At 29.5% G+C, this 20,938-nt stretch overlaps 1 protein-coding gene and 1 pseudogene across 1 annotated transcript; both read left to right on the top strand.

The window, feature by feature from the left end:
* Positions 1–15,443: 15,443 nt before the first annotated feature.
* On the top strand, positions 15,444–16,155 carry LOC129297647 (ethylene-responsive transcription factor 1-like; annotated as a pseudogene).
* Positions 16,156–17,728: 1,573 nt separating this feature from the next.
* Positions 17,729–18,067, top strand: LOC129297646 (ethylene-responsive transcription factor ERF112-like). The gene has a single exon (XM_054935992.1). It carries the CDS (start codon positions 17,729–17,731, stop codon positions 18,065–18,067), a length of 339 nt encoding a protein of 112 aa, XP_054791967.1.
* The last annotated feature ends 2,871 nt before the right edge of the window (positions 18,068–20,938 follow it).

Below are 20,938 nucleotides of genomic sequence, written 5' to 3'. Positions count from 1 at the left end.
TCCACATAAGGCATTCAATTCTTCATTTATCCCTCAAGGTCTGGAACATTAAATTGTTTAACCTAAAATGTCAAAGAATGAGACCAAGATGCACAACACATTGATGTTAGTGATGAGAGGAAGATGTCAATCGGTGACAATGGAGGGACCGATGATACAAGGAGGAATGATGAATCATCAATGGTGTCAATGGCAGGCCTTAAAAGGAGAGCTTCAGTGTTAATGTAAGGTCGAGAAACACTTTGAAACACAATACAAAGCTCTGACAAGGTGCTATCATTGTTGCTTGCTCCACAATAGACTTCATAGAGCCAGAACAACCTTGGGTGTCCAAATTATAACCAGGTTGGTAGAGATTTGACTATTGTTCTTCTCTTTTTCTATGAGTCTGTCATTGTTTTTGAGCTTCTTCGTGTTATAGGTAGGGCATGGGTACTTCACCTAACATGATAGTAAAATTAAGCAGAGGTTAAAGGATGTTATAAATGAGTTGATTGAACATATAAATAAATTTAGTGATGAAATTGTAGCCATGCAAAGATGAGTAAAGGGTGGGCAAAGCTTTTTGAGAGAGATTGACTTGATGTTAGGGGAAGTATGGAAGTTGCAGAGCATCTAAATTGAGGCTGCATATGCAAAGAAGAAGATGATGTTTAAAGTAGCTTTGATTGTGTCTAGGTTGTTATTTTTCATTATTTTTTTCCTAATTCTGTAAGAACTTGGCTCAGGATAATTGCAACCTTTTAAATTACCTTACAAACCTTGGGGACACATGTGAAGGGGAGCCAAGCTGTACAACCTCGAGTATTGTTGTTGAAAGGGTGAGAAGGATAGGGCAACTGAGGAGGAGGACAAGGAATTCTGGGATATAGGATTAGTTATACTTTCATTATGTACTATTTTGGATGCTATTTTTTGGATATAGGAATTCTAGTTATCTTGGATGCTAGAATCATGATATATAGGCCATTATTCAAATTTAAGATTGAATTTTGGTTGTTATTTTGAACAACTATATTTAAGATTGAATATGTATTGCAACATGGATTTTTGCAAGTATGAGATAAATTGTGCAAGTATGGTATTTTAGTCAAATTGTGCTTAATAAGGGTAACTGGTTTATGTGCTTAATCTCTAACACTATTCCTTTTGTCATCTTACTTGAAGCTTAAATTTTTTATTGGGATAAGTATTTGATTTATCTCAAATCCTTTCGTGACTCTATCTTGAGTTTTGAAAAGGTTTTAGCTTGAATCTATTTATGCTATCAATGTTTATATTTTGAATCAAGAGCTATGGAGATATTTGGTTTTGACCTTTATTCAATATTTTTTATATATATCTTAATATAAAAATCTTAATATAAAAATCCACTTGATGTGAAACTTCTTTTATTTGAAAATAGACTTACACATCTTTCCAAAGAACTTAATTTTGTTCAAAATAGATTTTATATGAAAGATATATGAGTTTTCAAAATTGGCTATTGAAGCTTTCAGTTCTTTAGAAAAACGCTACTGACCTTTTTTCACCATTTAGATCATATCTCTTTATATAATTTGAATTTTCAAGTGGGTCTTATTTATTTGGAAACTAGACATCCATATCTTTCCAACCATAGGTCATTTTTCTAATTTGGAGTTAAAATAAAAGAGTTATAACATTTAGAAGTTGACACAAACTTTATTTTGAAACTATGTCCATTATTTTGAAATAGCTCACTTATTCTGGTATAAACTCACTTATACCAGCATAAGCATCAGTTTTTTCATGCTCTATTCTTCGTGATTGATTTCGTACTCTTTGAAAGTTATTCAATATCAATTTCTTTCATTCCCTATAAGTTGTGTTAAACTTGCAACCTTTCTAAAATCATTTTAAATACAACTTTGGCTAGGACTGAACTCTTAATGCTTTTCTATCATCTCTTATTTCCAAATTATCAAGAAACTCAAAAGCTTAATCTATTTTTGATTTAATTGAGTTTCTTTCTAAAGATTAAGCATTTGACTTGATCTTAATATCTCAAGGACCATTTTTAATATCCAAAAAGTATTTCAACTACTCTCATAGCGAAACAATCCTTAGTCTGAAAGCTTTTGTGTGTTTTTAATTTTACATCTTATAACTTTTGATCATTTCTTGTTACTAAATATTTTCATAATCTAAGTGTTATGTTAACATTCTTACATATTTTAGAATTCTTTTTAACACAACTTTGGGTTAGCTTAAGCACTTATCGATTCTTACAAATCCTTTTTACCCATATAGTAACTTAGCACTTCTTCACATATGAGTTATCGCTTATACCGGTACAATTATGAAGATTTATGCTCTATTTTTCAATTTCTTTTCTGTGCAAATCAAAGGTCACTCATTTTTCATCTTTTTCATAATCTAAGTGATCGGCTCTCATATTCATCTATCTAGAAGCCTTCTAAACACATTCTTAGATCAAAATAATTTTTTTTTCAATCTTTGATTTTTCTTTATACCTAAATTGTAATATCCTTCTCCTTCTAATCCCATAATTAAATCTAATTCTCAAGCAACAAGGAAGTAGGATTATGGTAGTTAACATAATACCAAGTTTCAAATGATTAGAAAAGTTAGGATCCTAATTTTACAAAACTAAAATTATTTTTAAAGTCTTACAATTAGACAAATCAGAGTTCACAAATATGCGGAAGCATAGGATCATTCTAAACATGAGTGTATTAGCCTAAGAATTTGAAAATAAGAAAATTTTGAAAAGTGTTGGGGCATGCACCGTGGCTCGTCAAACATACGCCACGGCGTGTTTGCCTCTATGATATGTGCCGCGACTCATGACACCATACGTCACAGCACAAGTGCATAAATTTTGACAGTGAATTCTACTATCAATTTGATAGCTTTTATGGCAACTTCTGACATGCCCCAACTCTTCACCCGATGTTTGATTAACACTTATTAGGTGTCTAAGGAAAGTTTGTTCTAAGCTTTAACTATTGACATTAGTTTCATAAACAAATAATTACTCAATCAGGATTCGGATACTCTTTTTAAAACTTACAATTTTTAATGCTTTTCACAAAACTGAGTGTTCAATCCATTTACCAAAAGCTAATAGCAACTGACACCAGTTTGACCACATATAAATTATCAAGACTAACTAGTGTAATGCACCCTATCGCATTAAATACTTATAGATTAAATTTTCACTACTCAATCCCTTAATGTCAAAAACATACAAGGGGAAGTTTAAACACATTTTTATCAAATAATCCTTTATCAACACATAATACGCTCTATCTTACTTGTATTAGTATTTTGGCCCTATCACATATATCACTTATCACAAACTCACTCTTTAAGGCCCCAAATATTATTACAACTTCACAAACACGTGATGCAAGTAAGAACCAAAAAATGGATAAAACCTAGTTGGTAATTTGAATTGTTAAATACATATAATGACAAAAAAATAAAGAGGCATACTAAATAAGATCTAGCACTAAGCCTCTGGGAGCTCTTATCTTTCCAATCCTCTTGAGCTATTTCCTGTAATATTGAAAATAGTAGGGTGAGTACTACATACCACTTAGTAAACAAGGTCTAACTAACTTATACTAATGCATGTCAATTAGTTTAAATGCAAGTGGCGTATATAAACAATTCTTCAAATCATGTAAAACATTTGAGAATATATATTCATACTTCTAAGCATAATAGCACATACTTGATAAACAAAGCATTTTAGCAATTTTCATATCAAAGGAAGCTTATCACACAATTCAATAACATGTGATTAAGACTCAACTTATGATTGTTATCAGCAGGGTCACAATACAGACAACCATATGCCCTTACTCACTATATGGATGATCACACCTCCCTTAGATCCTCTTTATTCCTCTGACATGAAACCGTGGGCTGTAACATAATGGGATAATCTATAATCCATAACTTTCCTAGCCTAAACACTTGTGAGGGAATTACCCAGCCAAGGTGTACCCAACTTATTTATGGAACACAGTTTTCCTAATTTCTCACACTATGGGATTTCATACCTCCTAAACTAGCTTCTTCATTGAACCAATGGATAGCTAATTAGATTCGAGTCCCTCGTTGAACCAGTAGGATAGTCCCTCATTGAACAAGTGAGATAATACGAATATAATCAGTCTAGGCAAGCCATCACTCGAATGGGAGCCCTACTACATAGATTTTATTATCTACTTTTCTTCCTAAGAGAACTCCTACTTCTCAAGATCATGTAATGCATAGATATGTACTATTACGAGTAAGATTGTACTCATTATTGTACTCAATCACAATTAGAGCAATCATATATACACACTAAATCAATTCATGTTTTTATTAGACTTTAAATCAAACTAGTCATTGAACTTCAAATTTCAAAATCATTGTACCTCACATAATCACAATCATTGCACTCTTAGCAACTCAAATAGTTGAACACCTAATTACACAAATCATTGCCTTTATTTAAGTCAATGGATTCAGACCCATAGCCTTTATAGATCAAAAAACACCATTATCAATCAAACCCTAACTTCTACCATCAAAAAAATTGAAGAAGAAAGAAAGATTTAAATGCAATAAACTTACCTTTAATGTTTAGGAGCACTCTGAAATACTCTCAATACTCAGTTTCTTCAAACCCTAGTACTGCTTTTTCGCTTCTCTCTCATTTTCCTTTGTTTTCTATTCTTTGTCACTTCAGCTCCGTGACTTGTTACAGTAAAAAATGACCATATGCCATGACGAACTTATAATGCGCTACGGCGCATAGCACAGAAAGCCTCTCCCAGGCATGTTGCCGTACATACACCACGACGGCTCCTCCACAAGCTACATTGCCTAGCACAGAGTCTCCCTCTTCAAAATTTCTTCCTCTTTCATTCTCGGGAGACACAATTCTCCTTCAAACCCATGTTTAGGATTGCAATTGAAACCAAACACACCTGTTAGGCCCCTTTGACCACACACCTTACTAACACACTAAATTAATTTGATCAGGCTTACTTAATCAGGTTTAAAACTTGAGGATGTTACATAAATATTATGCAATCAACAAAATTGGGGTTCAATAACTATATTATGTATTGCTATTAAATCATCACAATTCATTACATAAGCTCCATCAACAAGAATGATTGTGACATTGCCATCATCCTAGGCTTCCTCAACATAATAACATCTTAATGACAATTAGAATTGTCCTCAACGAGCCATGTTCTTCACAAAATTAGGAAAAAATAACAAAAAATAACAACCTAGACATAATCAAAGCTACTTTAAGCATCATCTTCTTCTTTGCATGTGCAGCTTTAGCTTGGATGCTCTGCAACTTCCGTCCTTCCTCTAACATCAAGTCAATCTCTCCTAAAAAGCCTTGCCCACCCTCTACTCATCTTCTCAAAGTCACAATATGTTCAATCAACTCATTTATGACATCCTTTGACCTCTGCTCAATTTCGTTATCATGCCAGGTGAAGTACCCATACCCTACTTGGAACATGAAGAAGCTCAGAAACAATGAGACTTATAAAAGAAAAGAAGAACAATAGTCAAATCTCTACCAACCTGGTCATAATTCGGACACCTTAGGTTGTTCTGGCTCTATGAAATCCATTAAGGAGCAAGTAAGTGATAATGACAGTACCTTGTTAAAGCTTCATATTGCATTTCTTGACCTTACCTTAATACCAAAGCTCTCCTTCTAAAGCCCGTTGTTGACACCATTGATGATTCATCATTACTCCTTGTACAATCACTCCGTCCATTATCATCGATCAACATCTTCCTCTCATCACTAGCATCGATGTGTTGTGCATCTTGGTCTCATTCTTTAACATTTTAGGTTAAACAATTTAATGTTCTAAACCTTAGGTGGCTAGATAAAGAATTGAATGCCTTATGTGGACAATGACCTTGCAACACAATTGGAAGAACATGGTCAAAATCTGAAGGAAAACGGTCAAAGCAATCAACACTTAACGAGAGGCCAACATTGTACTAAAAAAAATATGTTGGGGGTGAAATTATGCCAAAAAAAAAAGTTTAGCATATGAGGTGCACCTTGAGGAAAATATTGAGGGCATTTTTATACTTTAACCCTTCTTTTCTTATGGTGACTGTTAATGACAGGAGAAATTGGATTCAATTATATTTTATATACCTCCATGCTTCTTTACTTATATTATATTTTTGTTGGCTCTTATGGTGGTATATTATATTATCCACTAATCCAAATTTAAAGTGAATTAGGTTTCAAATAAAAAAATCTGCTTGACTAATATAGTTTTATTAAAAAAGTTAAATTCATAATCTCATTATGGATGTCCATTATGCTTATTTATTTTTTTGATCACGAAATAAGATTATGAGAGAATAAAATATATATATATATATATGGAAAATATAATAATAGGATTCTATACTTGAATTGCATTTTGTTTTTAGTCCTTATAGTTTTATTTCATTATTCCTAGTCTCTTTAGTTTTATTTGTCTACAATGTTAGTCATTATAATTTTAAAAATTAACATAAGGACCATGAACTAACATTGACAAAGTTAATTTTGTTAACATATACTTAACTTTGTGTTAACCCTTCGTTGACATGAACTTAATCTACTCACATTCATCTTTCACATTCTGTTAAAGTCAAATATCAAAGAAAGTTTTTTTTTCCCATTTACCTTTTATTTTTAATCATACATGATCAATTTATTTTAATGTCATCAACATATTTTTATCATGTCAACGTAATATGGTTAGAGAGTTACAATAAAATTACTTACGTTAGTACCATCCAATGGTCTTTGTGTACTTCTTAAACTGTATATACAGATTAACATTATTATAGACTAATCAAGCTAAAAAACTAGGAACAATGAAATACAATTATAAGAACTAAAAATAAAATACAATTAAAGCATGATGACCTACTATTGTATTTCCAAACAATGTTGATTAAGTGGTCATTATTTAATTCATAGAATAAATAACATTTTACTATATGTTATTTTGTGCATTGGTTTTAAAAGTAAATATTGTTGAGAGTTTGGAGTTTGGGTTTGGGTTTTTTGCATAAAAAATATTGCTAAAAGAGTGCAAGAAAAATTTTATATTAATAAAACAATATAGAATTCTTATAACAATTGAAAAATAGCTGTTATTAATTAGGAATCCTCAGAGTATAAGAGACAAGGTTTTCTCAAAATATTATATGCTACATCATCCATTATCATACAGATGAGCACTAAAAGCTCATCACCTCGAAACCATTTAGATCTAATCTGAATGGTTTATATTTATAGTTTTTCAAATGATTTGAATTTTTTGAATTAAAGCAATGAGGGGGAAAAAAAAAAGGCAGCACAACAGAAGCAACACTAGTCAAAGATTAAAAGCATAATTATTCAAAGATTAGACAAAACCTCAAAGCTCTCAATAGGTATTACCTATCCTCTGTGCCAAATTATAAAAAAAAATTTAAATAAAAATATATATATTAATAAAGCTCATTAAATATATTACATAAATTTATTTTTTTAAAAAATATAAACTTTAAAAAATATTTTTTATTTAATACTCTATTTAGGAAAGAATATTAAAAAAATAATATAATGGAAATGGTAATATTAAAAAATATCATTGAAAAAATTTATTTTTATCAAAATATCTTATATTTTGGAGCGTCTAATCTCCGCTAAGAATATCTTATAATAAAAACAAATAGACTTTTATATTAAAAAAATGATAATAAAATCCTTTTGAATTATATAAATAACAATTTGGTCCCTTAAAATGTTATAATTTTACTAAAATTTTTAGAAACTTTTCTGTCATTAATAAATTTATATAAATAATTAAATTACCTTTATTGAAAATAAAATGATTCACAAGTTTTATTTAAATAATCATAACTTTTTTTTATATTCATAACAATATAACAATAAATTACAATTTCAAATGTTTAATTTTTGATTTGTTGTCGCATTGTTGCGAATATAAAAAAATTATAATTTTTTAAACAAAACTCGTGAATTATTTTACTTTTTAAAAAATGTAATTTGGTCATTTATATAAATTTATTAATAATAAAAAAATTTTTAAAAACTTCAATGAAATCATAATATTTTGAGGAATTAAATTATCATTTATCATTTTCTCTTTATATTATAGTCAACCACAAACTATTCCAATAACAATGCCAACTCTTTTCTTCTTGGAAGAGATCTCAAACTCTATTTATTGACATGTTTGAATGCATATATATTTAATTTTGATTGTATATGCAAAAAAAAAAAAAGATGATTTCTTGGAGAACTCTAGAATGCTTAAGCGATTAATCTCAACTGTTTATTTTTGGTAGAGATTAGAAAGAAATCTTTTTATCGACTTTCTCTGAAGTTATCATTTAATAATTAATATTCTTATTATGTTTTGTTAAAAGTATGAACATTATTTTTATTTTTAAATTATTTTTATTTTAGTTTAAAGTATTAAATGAATCCCATTTTTTGTGCCGGTTTAATAGTTTCGAATAAAGTCACGTGTTAACGGACAAACACCAGAATATTTAGCTTCCGAATACCCGTCCGGGTGTGTTTCAATGCTCATAAAATTTGAATTTGAACTATTTTAATTTAAAATTTTAATTTATTTTTATTAAAATTAAAATTATAAAATGTTAATAAATTTATTCTATTATTAATATGAATAATACAAATTTAATTTAAATAATTTAATTAATATTATATTGATCAAAATAAAAATTCATAAAAAATTTTAAAAAATTAATATTAGATTTAAATTTTAAAGAATTAATTAGGTAATAAATTTAAATTTTTTAAATTTTTTAATATTTTATTAAATTGTTTAAATTAAATTTATATCATTTACATCGATGACAAAATAAATTTATTAAAAATATTTTTTAATAAATATAAATATAAAAGTTTAAATCAAAATTGTTTAGACCTTAGGGAAAATGACAATTAAAGACCTTTTAAGAATATTAATTTTAATTAAAGACTATAATATTTTAAAATCTCAATTAAGGACCATAATTTTTAATTGGGATAAACAAATGTAGTTTGTAAGGTGAGACTCACTAATACCACTTAGAGATTCACTAATCCAACTTATAAAAATTTTTAATGTATATTGTAAAAATATGAAATCCTATTAAGGAATAGATTGTTTAACAAAAAAATATCACTTAGAAATTCACTAACCCGACTTAAAAAATTTTTAACGTAAATTGTGAAAATATGAAACTTTACTTGAGAATTGATTGTTTAACAAAAAGTGCTACTTGAAAATTTACTAACTAAATTTGAAAAAAATTTTAATGTATATTGTGAAAAGATAAAATTACACTTCACAATTGATTGTTTAATAAAAAATAACTTATTCAAATTGGAGTTTTTTGTTAAATAATTGATTCTCAAGTGGGGTTTCATATTTTCACAATATACGTTAGAAATATTTTTAAGTCAGGTTAATTAATTTTTAAGTGGTGCTTTTGTTAAACAATCGACTTTTAAATAAAATTTTATCATTTCATAATATATGTTAGCAATTTTTTCAAGTTGAGTTAATGAATTTTTAAGTGACGTTAGTGAATCCCACCTCACAAACTATATTTTTTTATTTCAATTAAGGATCATAATCCTTAACTAGAATTTCAAATTGTTATGATTCTTATTTGAAATTAATGTGCTTAGAGGTCCTTAATTCTCATTTTTCCTATATCTTCTTAGTCTAGCAGTGAGCACGAGCATCAACAACATATTTTCTAATTTCAAGGAATTTCAGCACGTGGTCGAAATCTTCACTGTAGCTTCCTGGAACCCTCGTGTCAGCAAATAGTATTTTAAGTTTTATTGTGATTTTATATTTCTTCTTTGAAAAAATTAATCTTTCACTCATTTAACTTTTAACTTACTTATAACTCAGTTTTTTAACTATGACTCACTGTGACTCAATCCCTCAATTTTTTATTCACTTATAATTCAATCCTTATTTTTTTATTTTTTGTTTAAATTTTCTTATCAAATAAGAGGGATAAAAGAAATGCTCATGTATTGTTCTAAAATACCCTCCTCTTGTTCTTTGATACAAGATGTAAGCTAATATGAAAAAAGAAAATTAATAAAAATTGAGGAACTGAATTATAAATAAGCAAAAAGTTGAGGGACTGAGTGAGTTATAGGTGAGTCATGGTTAAGGAATTGAGTCACAATGAGTTATGGCTAAAGGATTGAGTTATAAGTGAATTAAAAGTTAGAGGACTAAAAGATTAATTTTTTCTTCTTCTTTTTTAAGGCAGCTTTTATTACTAGAATAAAATAAAAAATGAAATTTATTACCCCCTCTGTGCCAAATTATAGGCACTTTTGAAGAAGTTTCTTCGTGTTAAAATATAAGACACTCTAAGTAGGTTAAAGTTTTATTAAATATATCAATTTCAATATTATCCTCTCTTTCTATAATTAATTTCTGTCACTTCTCTTTTCAATATAATAAATGATGGGTATTTTGAAAAGTTTATATTTTTATTTTAAAAAGATAAAATTGTTAAGTACATTTAATGAAATTTACTGATATGTGAGACTTTATCTAAAAGTATTTAATAATTTGTGATGAAGGGAGTACAAAAGTTTACGCTATTAATGCGTCATGAACAATATTATGAATGATTAATATAATATTCATGTCTTGTTCAACACAAGAAGCCCATATGTAATCAAATTAAATTTTATTGGTATTTTAAAATTTACTAGATTAAATTAGAACTTAATAATATTGGATATTTTAATATTTGAATTTTAAATTTCACTAATTTTTTATTTGGAAAAAAAATGTGTAGGCCCTTCAAGATGAATTATCCGACTTTGCTATCACAATCAAACCAAGAACATTGTATTTAATTAGGTTCAGATTTAAAATTGAAAAATGTCGCATTGGCAATAAACATAAACACACTATTTATATCAATATAAAATATAATTGTCACATTGTCCGGTCTATGTTGTTCAGGAGAATAAACTGTTGTTTGTGAGAGAAAAAGACAAATAAAATGTGAACTCACGTGGCCTCCAATTCATATATGTGCAGGATGACAGGAGAAATATGGAGCACCCTGGTGGACGAAATTAAATTAGTTTATCTTAGGATCTCAAATTTAAATTATAAGATATATGGTCATGAAAAATAAATATGCCAAATGCATTGTCAAAATATTTGTGAAATCACTATTAATAATAATAGTCTCACATAGTGGAGTTTCGGTTCAATTTGGACAGGAATAGTAATGTTCTCAATTTTCCAAAATAGGAGGTGATTGAATGAAGAAAAGATGGGAGAAAACGTCATGCTCACATAGAGTAGCAAATGTGCTGATTAAACGATAAAAAGATGCTCTTGATGTTGGGCATGCAATCTCACAACTTGATCCTCGAAAAATCAATTTAATAATAGTTGGATGATAATATTTTTTAGGGTGAATTGCTTAAAAAAAAACCTCCTCAAAGAGAAAATTGTTGTCAGGGACCAAATCAATTTTAAGAACCGAACTGACTTTAATATTCAGAGAGCACTCTAACCAAGTGACCGAATTGTGCCTTTGTGTTAAAAGAACAAAGCAATGCCTCGTCCGATCATGTCCTCGCTCACACCATTGGTTGCTTCTTCATTGACACAGTTTGTCACAGTCGATCATTCCTTTGTCTCTCTGGTGGTTCTCTTATTAGGGAATGTGTGAGAAGAATCAGTGTTTTTTTTTAAAAAAAAAAACTATGTTAGTTTAACATAGAGGCACAATTCAGTCATTTCATTATGGTGTTTTGTAAATATCAAAATCAATTTAGTCCTTAAAATTGATTTGATCTCTGACAACAAGTTTTCTCTCGAGGAGTTCTTTTTTTTTTTTTTTAAGCAATTCACCCTAAAAAAATATTAAGATCTAACTATTATTAAATTGATTTTTTGAAAACTAAGTTGTGAGATTACATATCCAACAATCCAACATCAAGAGCATCTTTTTGTCATTTAACTGTGAGCATGATGTTTTATCCCATCTTTTCTTCCGTGTTTTGGAAAACTTAGAAGTATTATTACTCTTGCCCCAAACTAATCCAAAACTCTACTATGTAGGATTATTATTATCAACTGCAGCCTCATGAATATTTTAAAAATACATTTGATATATTTATTTTTGTAATCATATATCTTAAAATTTAAACTTAAAATCCTAAGATAAATTAATTTAACTTTGTCAACCAGCGCCCTCCATATTTCTCCTATCTTCGAAGAAAAATATGGACAAGAAAAGGACATATGAAGTGGAGGCCACGTGACGCCACATTTATTTGGCTTTTTCTCTAACTACCGAAAGTTTATTCTCCTGAACAACATAGACGGGAAAATGTGACATTTATATTCATATAAATAGTGTCTCTATATTTCTATTCAACGCGGCATTTTTCAATTTCAAATCTGAACCTAATTAAATACAATGTGTTTGGTTTGATTGTGATAGCAAGTCGAACAATTCATCTTGCAGGGTCTACACATTTTAGGAATGAATTAAGAGTGTATATTTATTCTGTACAATAGTGTTCAATTTTTTTCCAAATTAAAAATCAGTGAAATTTAAAAATTCAAATATTAAAACATCCAATATTATTAAGTTCTAATTTAATCTAGTAAATCTTAAAATGCCAATAAAATTTAGTTTGATTATATATGGGCTTCTTGTGTTGAAAAATACATGAATATTATATTAATCATTCATCATATTACTCATGACTTATTAATAGCGTAAATTTTTGCAATAAATTTCATTTTTTTATTTTAGTAACAAAAGCTGCTTTAAAAAAGAAGAAAAATAATATCATAATAAAACATAAAACACTGTTTTCTGACACGTAGGTTCCGAAAATAATGTTGTTGATGTTGTCCCACTTGGTTGGGGCTGCTGGGCATCGTGTGCTGCTCGCTTGACTAATGAGATCTGAACAATTTTGATTTAAACGTTTTTCATTTATATTTATTAAAATAAAATTTAAAATTTTTTAATAAATTTATTTTATCACCAAATTAATTTAAATGGTTTAATTAAATATTAAAAATTTTAGAATTTTTTAAATTAATTATCTAAATGCACTCTAAACAATCTAAATTTAACAGTATTTTTTAAAAAAATTTATAAATTTTTATTTTGATATATATAATATTAAATTAAACCATTTAAATTAAATTTTTATTATTTATATTGAAAATAAAACAAATTTATTATCATTTTATAATTTTAATTTTAATAGAAATAAAAAAATAAATTTGGATATTTGAAATTTTATGAGCATTGAAACACACCCTGACGGGGTATTGGGAAGCTAAATATTCTCGTGTTTGTCCATTAACGCGTGACTTTATTCTAAAGTATTAAACCGACACAAAAAATGGGATTCATTAATACTTCAACATTTCAAAGTAAAATAAAAATAATTTAAAAAAATAATATTCATACTTTTAACAAAACATAATAAGAATATTAATTATTAAATGATAACTTAGAGACAGTCAATAAAAATATTTATTTCTAATCTCTACCGAAAATAAACAGTTGATATTAATCGCTTAAGCATTCTAGAGTTCTCCAAGAACTCATATCTTTTTTGTCATATACAATCAAATTAAGTACATATACATACAAACATGTCAATAATGAGATAAAGTTTGAGACCACTTCTGAGAAAAAAAGAGGCGGCATTGCTATTGGAGTAGTTTGTGGTTGACCATAAATCTATAATATAAAAGACTATTTGTTTTTATTATGAATAGTACTCATTTCATCCCAAATTATGAGATATTTTGGAAAAAATTAGTTGCTCCAAAATATAAGATGTTTTGACAAAAATAAGATTTTTTTTAATATTACTTTTCCTATTATATTATCTCTCTTTGATATTCTTTGATAAATGGAATATACACTTTTTAAATTTTATATTTTTATTTTAAAAAATATATTTATAAAATATATCTCATAAGCTTTATTAATATGTATAATTTGATTAATATTGCTTCTGTCATGCTGCTTGTTACACGACAAATTAAAGCAATGAACCAACCACATGCGCGATCACAGCTACTCCAAATTGACACAGTTGAAATTTCCAGGAATAATAATTACATAACATCATCATTACTAAGGACACAAGTCAGTAGTCACCTCAGAAGCATGGACACGGCAAAATGGCCGGCGTGTCCGTGTCGGATATGTATCCAACACGGACACGCATTCAGGACGGGGGAACGGCGTGTCCCTTTTCCCAGTTTCCGGCTGACGCGGGCGGATGCGGGTCGAGACGGGCAGAAGCGGTTGGACGCGGGCAGACGCGAAACTCTACGTTTTTCAATTCCTTTTACTCAGTCCCAACTCCAAAAATCCGATGCCCTAACATTTTCAGCTCCAATCGACCCCCCTTCTCATGTTTTCTGCTGTAGCTTCACCACCTGTGCTTCTAATTCTCGTTCTTCATCTCTCACGTTTATTCACGGTTCACGCTGCGTCGCTGCCTCACCCGCTCTGCTCTGCCTCTGCCTATTCACGATTCACGTTTATTCTCGACCATCTGCTCTGCCTCTGCCTCACCGTCGTTCTTCAGCTTCATTGGTATTTATTCTGTATGGTCGGTCGTTTTTCAGCTTCATTTTCAGTTCCTCTTGTTGTGCTGCTGATGGAGATTTTATTATTATTATTATTGCATTATTGGATAATTTGTGTGCTGCTGATGGATATTTTATTATTATTATTATTGCATTATTGGATAATTTGCTCACTGCTGAATCAAGAGAGTTGTTTAGAGCAATTGAATTACTGATTTAAATTTTTTTTTATTTAGATGGATTTTTTGTTGAGTTAAATATTGATTTATTTTAAATTTTTATTAGCTCTCTTCTTGTTAAATTGCAGGATATTATTTAAAATTAAACCTGCAATGGCTTCTAATTCTAAACTCAGTAGTAGTTCAGGAAGTGTGAATTTATAGAAGAAAATCTTGGAGAGAGAACTTATAGAAGAAAGTGGTGGTGTCAATGAAGATGAGGAAGTTTAGAATTACTTTAAGTTGATAATTATTTTTTGTCACTTGATAGTGTTTAAGACTTTAAGTGCTTGACTATTTATTATATTATATTTTGTGATGGCATTAGACATCTTAAAATTATGTTTTTGGACATCCAAATATTTAATATTTAATTATTTATATAGCCGTACCCGTATCCTAAAATTTTGAAAAATAGTCGTGTCCGCGTATCGTATCGTACCCGACACTTGTACCTGTATCGGTGTTTCTTAGGTAGTCACTATGCAAACATACATACATACACATATATACATAAAAACCCATGCTTCACAGATCCATAATCCATCGCTTCTGTGTTCTCATCAAACTTATTAACTTCTCAAAATGAACCCTAATTGTTCTCCTTTTGAATCAGTTCAACATTACCTGATTGAAGATGATCCTTATTCGTTCATGACACTCATGAATGGCTACTTCACGGCGACCGGCAACCCTACTTCCAACTTGAACTGCGACACGGCTTTCGGTGGATCAGGGAGCTGCTAGCTCCAGTGGTACGGTGTTTCCCGGCGAGAACGACCACACTGTGGAACCAGGTGGTGATAATTGGGTTAAAGGGGAATGATGCAGGATCTGTAGCGCGTGAGGAGAACGCGCCACCTAGATGTAGGAATTACCGAGGCGTGAGGCGTCGGCCGTGGGGAAAGTTCTCTGCGGAGATCCGGGAACCGCAGAAGAACGGGGCAAGGACATGGCTTGGAACCTATGAGAGCGAGGAGGACGCAGCTTTGGCTTATGATAGAGCTGCTTTCAAGATGCGTGGTGGAAAAGCCAAGCTCAATTTCCCACACCTTATTGGATCGGAGCCACCGCCGGAGCCGGCAAGAGTGGTCATTAGAGACAAGCGGTGCAGCTCGCTGGAACTTTCGTCGCCGTCTAACTGTACATCCGAGGATGATGGATCTCAAGGGTCAAGTAAGAAGATAAGCCTGGCCGGTCTATTGAACAAGTTAGCAAACAATGGAAGCCACGTCGGATTCCGTTGATACTAAAGTTGACAAGATTATCCAGTTTCGTCGTGCTTAGCTTGTTCACATTCATGTACTAGTTTTGAAGGAAATGAAAAAAAAATGAATATTTATATAATCTATAATATTCTAATAAATAGTAGGGGATTAAGTTTGGAGAAATATTTTTTACTACTTGATAAAGACTACATAAAAAAAAAATATGTTAATACCGTTTTATAAAATAAAAATATAAAAAAAATTCTCACTAAAAAAATGCTCATATTTAATGTCCAATAGTATTGTGATACTTAATATAACTTTCTAATTTGGAGGATTCATGTGTGCAATAAAAAAACTAACAATATAAAAAACAAAATTTTAAAGATACACATTTAAAAAAACATTTTTTTTTTGGTAAAAAAGGAAAAATTGGTAAGAAGGATCATAAGGTAAGGTTATTTAGGAAAAAAGAACTAAGATCTTTCAAGTGAATTAAGAATGTAACCTTAAGTCACTTAATCTTAATTTATTTGAAATATTTTAATTCGTTTTTATAAAAAATTTATCTTATATGTGATTTTAATAATTTTGCCGAAAAAGCTAGACACGGCGCGAAAAGTGAGAACCTAGGAGGCTGGTACCCACTAATACTATTTAGCAAAACTTATATTTGGGTCACAATAACAAAATTATTATCAAAAAATTTCATAAAATTTACAAAATATTCTCAAGATTCAAATATTGACAACTTATAAATAAGTGTTATCCAATTATCAATGCCCATGATTAGGTTGTAAATATACAGGATTTAAAATTTGAAAGCATTTTATAAATTTTATAGATCTCTTAATGATAAATTTCTTCATGTGAGACCAAGGTATAATTTCTTCTACTATTTGAACAACTATTTATCTACATTATTATGTAATCATTATGCTTTTCTGTATTGATGAATAAGAAACATGTTATAATAGATTAAATAATGTTTAGGAACACACATTTAGTTTTTCTTTTTGGCCAAATACATATGATTGATAGAATAGAACATTGATTTGCAAGTTCTGCAAGCACATGATTGGGAATAAATGAAATAATTTTTTTGGTGAAATAAATTAATTAATTATTACTATAATATATTTAATTAAATTAGCGAACAACTCTTTCAGAAGCTAGCTTCAGAAAACAGAGATGATCATACATCCAATGACTTATTATAATTCATCAACAAAAAAGCAACAACAAGAATAAAAAATAAAACAAGAACAATTTACATGCATGTGATGTAACTGGCGTTGAGAATCACCGACTTCTCTCTCTCTCTCTAGAATTTTTGGTGATAATATCTCATTCTAGACTGTATAAGGATAGGATATTTGTTAAAGAAAAATCTGGACACTTCTCTCATCTCTCCCGAAGCAAGTCAATGGGTGGTGGAGCAGTGAAATTTCTAGATACCGTTTGGTAAATACTTTAACCGACATATCTCAATTATAAATATGTGTGTGCATCAGCTACTGTGTGCAGCAGAGAGAATTAACGAAGAAAAAAATGGAGTTATAGAGCAAGAAAAGAGAGACCCTAGTGTGTATGTATTAGTGACTCTGGTGGTATGTCATTTTCGGGCGGGAATAATGACGAAGGTTTGAATTCAGGTGGCTATGACCATGATAACGTTACTGGTGATAACACAGGATCTGTGGCGTGTGAAAAGAACGCGCCATCTCGATGGAGCAATTACCGAGGAGTGAGGCGGCGGCCATGGGGGAAGTTCGCAGCGGAGATCCGGGACCCGAAGAGGAAAGCAAGGAAATGGCTCGGAACCTATGAGAGCGAGGAGGACGCAGCTTTGGCTTATGATAGAGCTGCTTTCAAGATGCATGGCAGAAAAGCCAGCTCAATTTCCCAAACCTTATTGGATCAGAGCCGCCGCCGGAGCCGGCAAGAGTAGTCATTGGAGAGAAGCGGGGCAGCTCGCCGGAACCTTCGTCGCCGTCATCTCAAGGGTCAAGTAAGAAGAGCCTTGCTGGCCTATTGAACAAGTTAGCAACAAATAGAAGCCATATCAGATTCTGTTGACACTAAAATTACAAACTCTATCATTCATCTAAAGTACTATTATCCAGTTTCATGCTTGTTCATTGTCATGTGCTAGTTTTGAAGGAAGTGTAAAAGAAGATGAATATTTCTATAATCTACAATATTCTAATAAATAGTAGGGGGCTTAAGTTAGGAGAAATATTTTTTTTCCTTCATAAAAACTACAAATAAATAAAAAATATGTTGATATCATTTTATAAATAACATTATAAAACAAATTCCTACAACAAAAGTTGCTTACGTTTAGTGTTAGACAGTGTCTTAAACATAATTACTTTTGATTGAGATGATTCATGCGTGCAATAAAAAATATCAATCTAAAAAACTAAATTTTAAAATATAGATTTAAATTTTTTTGTAAAAAAAAGGGAAACTAGGCAAGAAGGATCATCACGTAAGGTTATTCAGAAAAAAAGAAATAGGATCTTTCAATTGAATTAAGAATATTAACCTTAATTCACTTAATCTAATTTATTTGAAATACCTTAATTCTTTTTTAAAATTTTTTTATCTTATATGTGTTCTTAATAATTCCTCGGAAAAGCTAAACACGCGAAAAGAAAGTAAGAACCCAGGACCTACCAATGATACTTAAAGTCTTAAACAACTATTTATCTACAGTATTATTCATATCATTATGCTTTACTGTATTGATGAATAACATGTTATAATAGGTTAAATAATGTGGAGGAAAACACATTTAGTTTTTCGTTTTTTTTTTCCGGCTAAACACGTTTGGTTGATAGAACATTGATACGAGCACATGATTGGGAATAAATTAATTAATTGTTTTGGTGAGTAAATAAATTAATTATACATCCAGAGACTTTACTATAAATCTTCAATAAAATAACAACAACAACAACAATAAAAATAAAACAAGCACAATTACATGCATGCGATGTAACTGGGACAAAAATAATGTTTTGGAACACTTATTATGGCTACACATGACGCCGACTCGATTTTCCAATAAGAGCATATTATTATTTTTTTTTTTCGGGTGAAGCATATTATTCTTTGAGAAAATGCAAATAAATCCCATCAAAATAAGGAACGATAATTTGATCTCATAAAATATGATAATATATTCTAAATTTTAAGAGACCTAATTGTCATCAAAGTTTTTGATAAAACAACAAAAATATTCTTTAATTTAAAAAATTGCAACAAAGATTTTTTGTTCAAAACTGGAGTTTTGACATCCACAACTCTAGTTGAGCTAATGACTATATATATTGGTTTAAAACATTAATAACTTTCATCATTTCATTTTTTTAATAAGAAAAGTATAATAAATTTTTTTACATTTACAACTTTGGTTCTGTAATTCATAATTTTGGTTCAGTAAATGACTATAGTAATTTAGACATTTAAATTGAATAAATCCCTCTTTATAACACATCATCAAGGTAATTAATTAAATTTAAATTGAATAAATCCCTAAACTTAGATTTCAGCCATCTGATTTCCAAGTCATATGCATTTAGAATATTTTATTACTATATTTTATTATTCAAAAGATATCTTAATATTATAATATCTAACTAAAATTTAAATAAATAAATAAGTATAATAGATGTGCAACAAATACTATGCTTTGCACCCATGTGATTCGAATAAGCTCAATTAAATTAGTGAGAATCTCAATGTAGCTTCCTGAAACTGGTCAATATTTTATAATAAAAAAAGGATATATTTGGACACATTTTTTATGTTCTCGTATTACGTGAGAGTTTGAATAATTAAGTTCACATTGGTCTACAAAGTAATGCTTTTTATTTGATTTCTATTTAAGTAATGTTTGAGTACAACTTTGAAGTCAAGCATTGAATTACTTCTCTCTTCAGTGATTGTAAAACCGTGTTCATCGCCATGGTTGGTGTAGTAATAAGAATGACTTTTGGGCTTTTGGCACATCAACCTCCTCATCTTTCTATTTATTGCTATTATTACAAATTTAGAAGGGAAAATGACAATAAAATCTCCGAATTATATAAATAATAATTTAATTCTTAAAATGTAATAATTTCACTCAAATTCCTATAAACTTTTATGTCAATAAATTTTAAAAGTGAAAATAATATTTTTACCCTTAATGAAAATAACAAGCACCAATTACAAATTTTGCTTCAAGAATAATAACTTTTATTCTGTGAATCGTAAGAGTTAAAGAAGAAATCACAACTTTTCAATTGTAATTTTTATTATTGAAGAACAAATCCTGATCATAACTTTTTGTTTAAGGAATAATAATGTTTGCTTTGTGAGTAGCAATAGTTGAAAAAAAATCATAACTTATCAACTATAATTTTTGTTATTGAAAAATAAGTTTTCAAAATAACAAACCCTAATCACAACTCATCAATAAAAGTAAAATGATTTTTTTAATTTAAATTTATTAATATAGAAGTTTTTTGGGACTTCAGTAGAATTATAATATTTTAAGAGATCATACTGTCATTTATATAATTTGAGATTCAAGGGAGTTTTATTTTATTTTCCCAATTTGGAATGAGTCATCCTCATACTATTTATAATTTTGACAGAATATAATTCCTTCTACATTTGATATTTTATGGAAAGATATAATTGTTGGTCATTGTACTTTTAGCATGTTTTGGTATTATTCTTTAAACTTTTCTCATTGCTTTCTAGTCCCTGATATTTTTTATGTGTAATGCAATAGTTTGTACTTATCATCATTGATGAATTAGTTAAA

This window comes from Prosopis cineraria, unplaced genomic scaffold (genome assembly GCF_029017545.1).
Source record: "Prosopis cineraria cultivar Desert tree isolate PC_DT_omini unplaced genomic scaffold, ASM2901754v1 PC579, whole genome shotgun sequence".
Classification (NCBI taxonomy): Eukaryota; Viridiplantae; Streptophyta; class Magnoliopsida; order Fabales; family Fabaceae; genus Prosopis; species Prosopis cineraria.
The sequence above is the reverse complement of the archived record's forward strand: the minus strand, read 5'-3'. Positions and strand labels throughout refer to the sequence as shown.

Excerpts from the sequence above, each read along its gene's own strand:
- LOC129297646 (XM_054935992.1), top strand. The coding sequence starts at position 17,729 with ATGTCATTTTCGGGCGGGAATAATGACGAAGGTTTGAATTCAGGTGGC.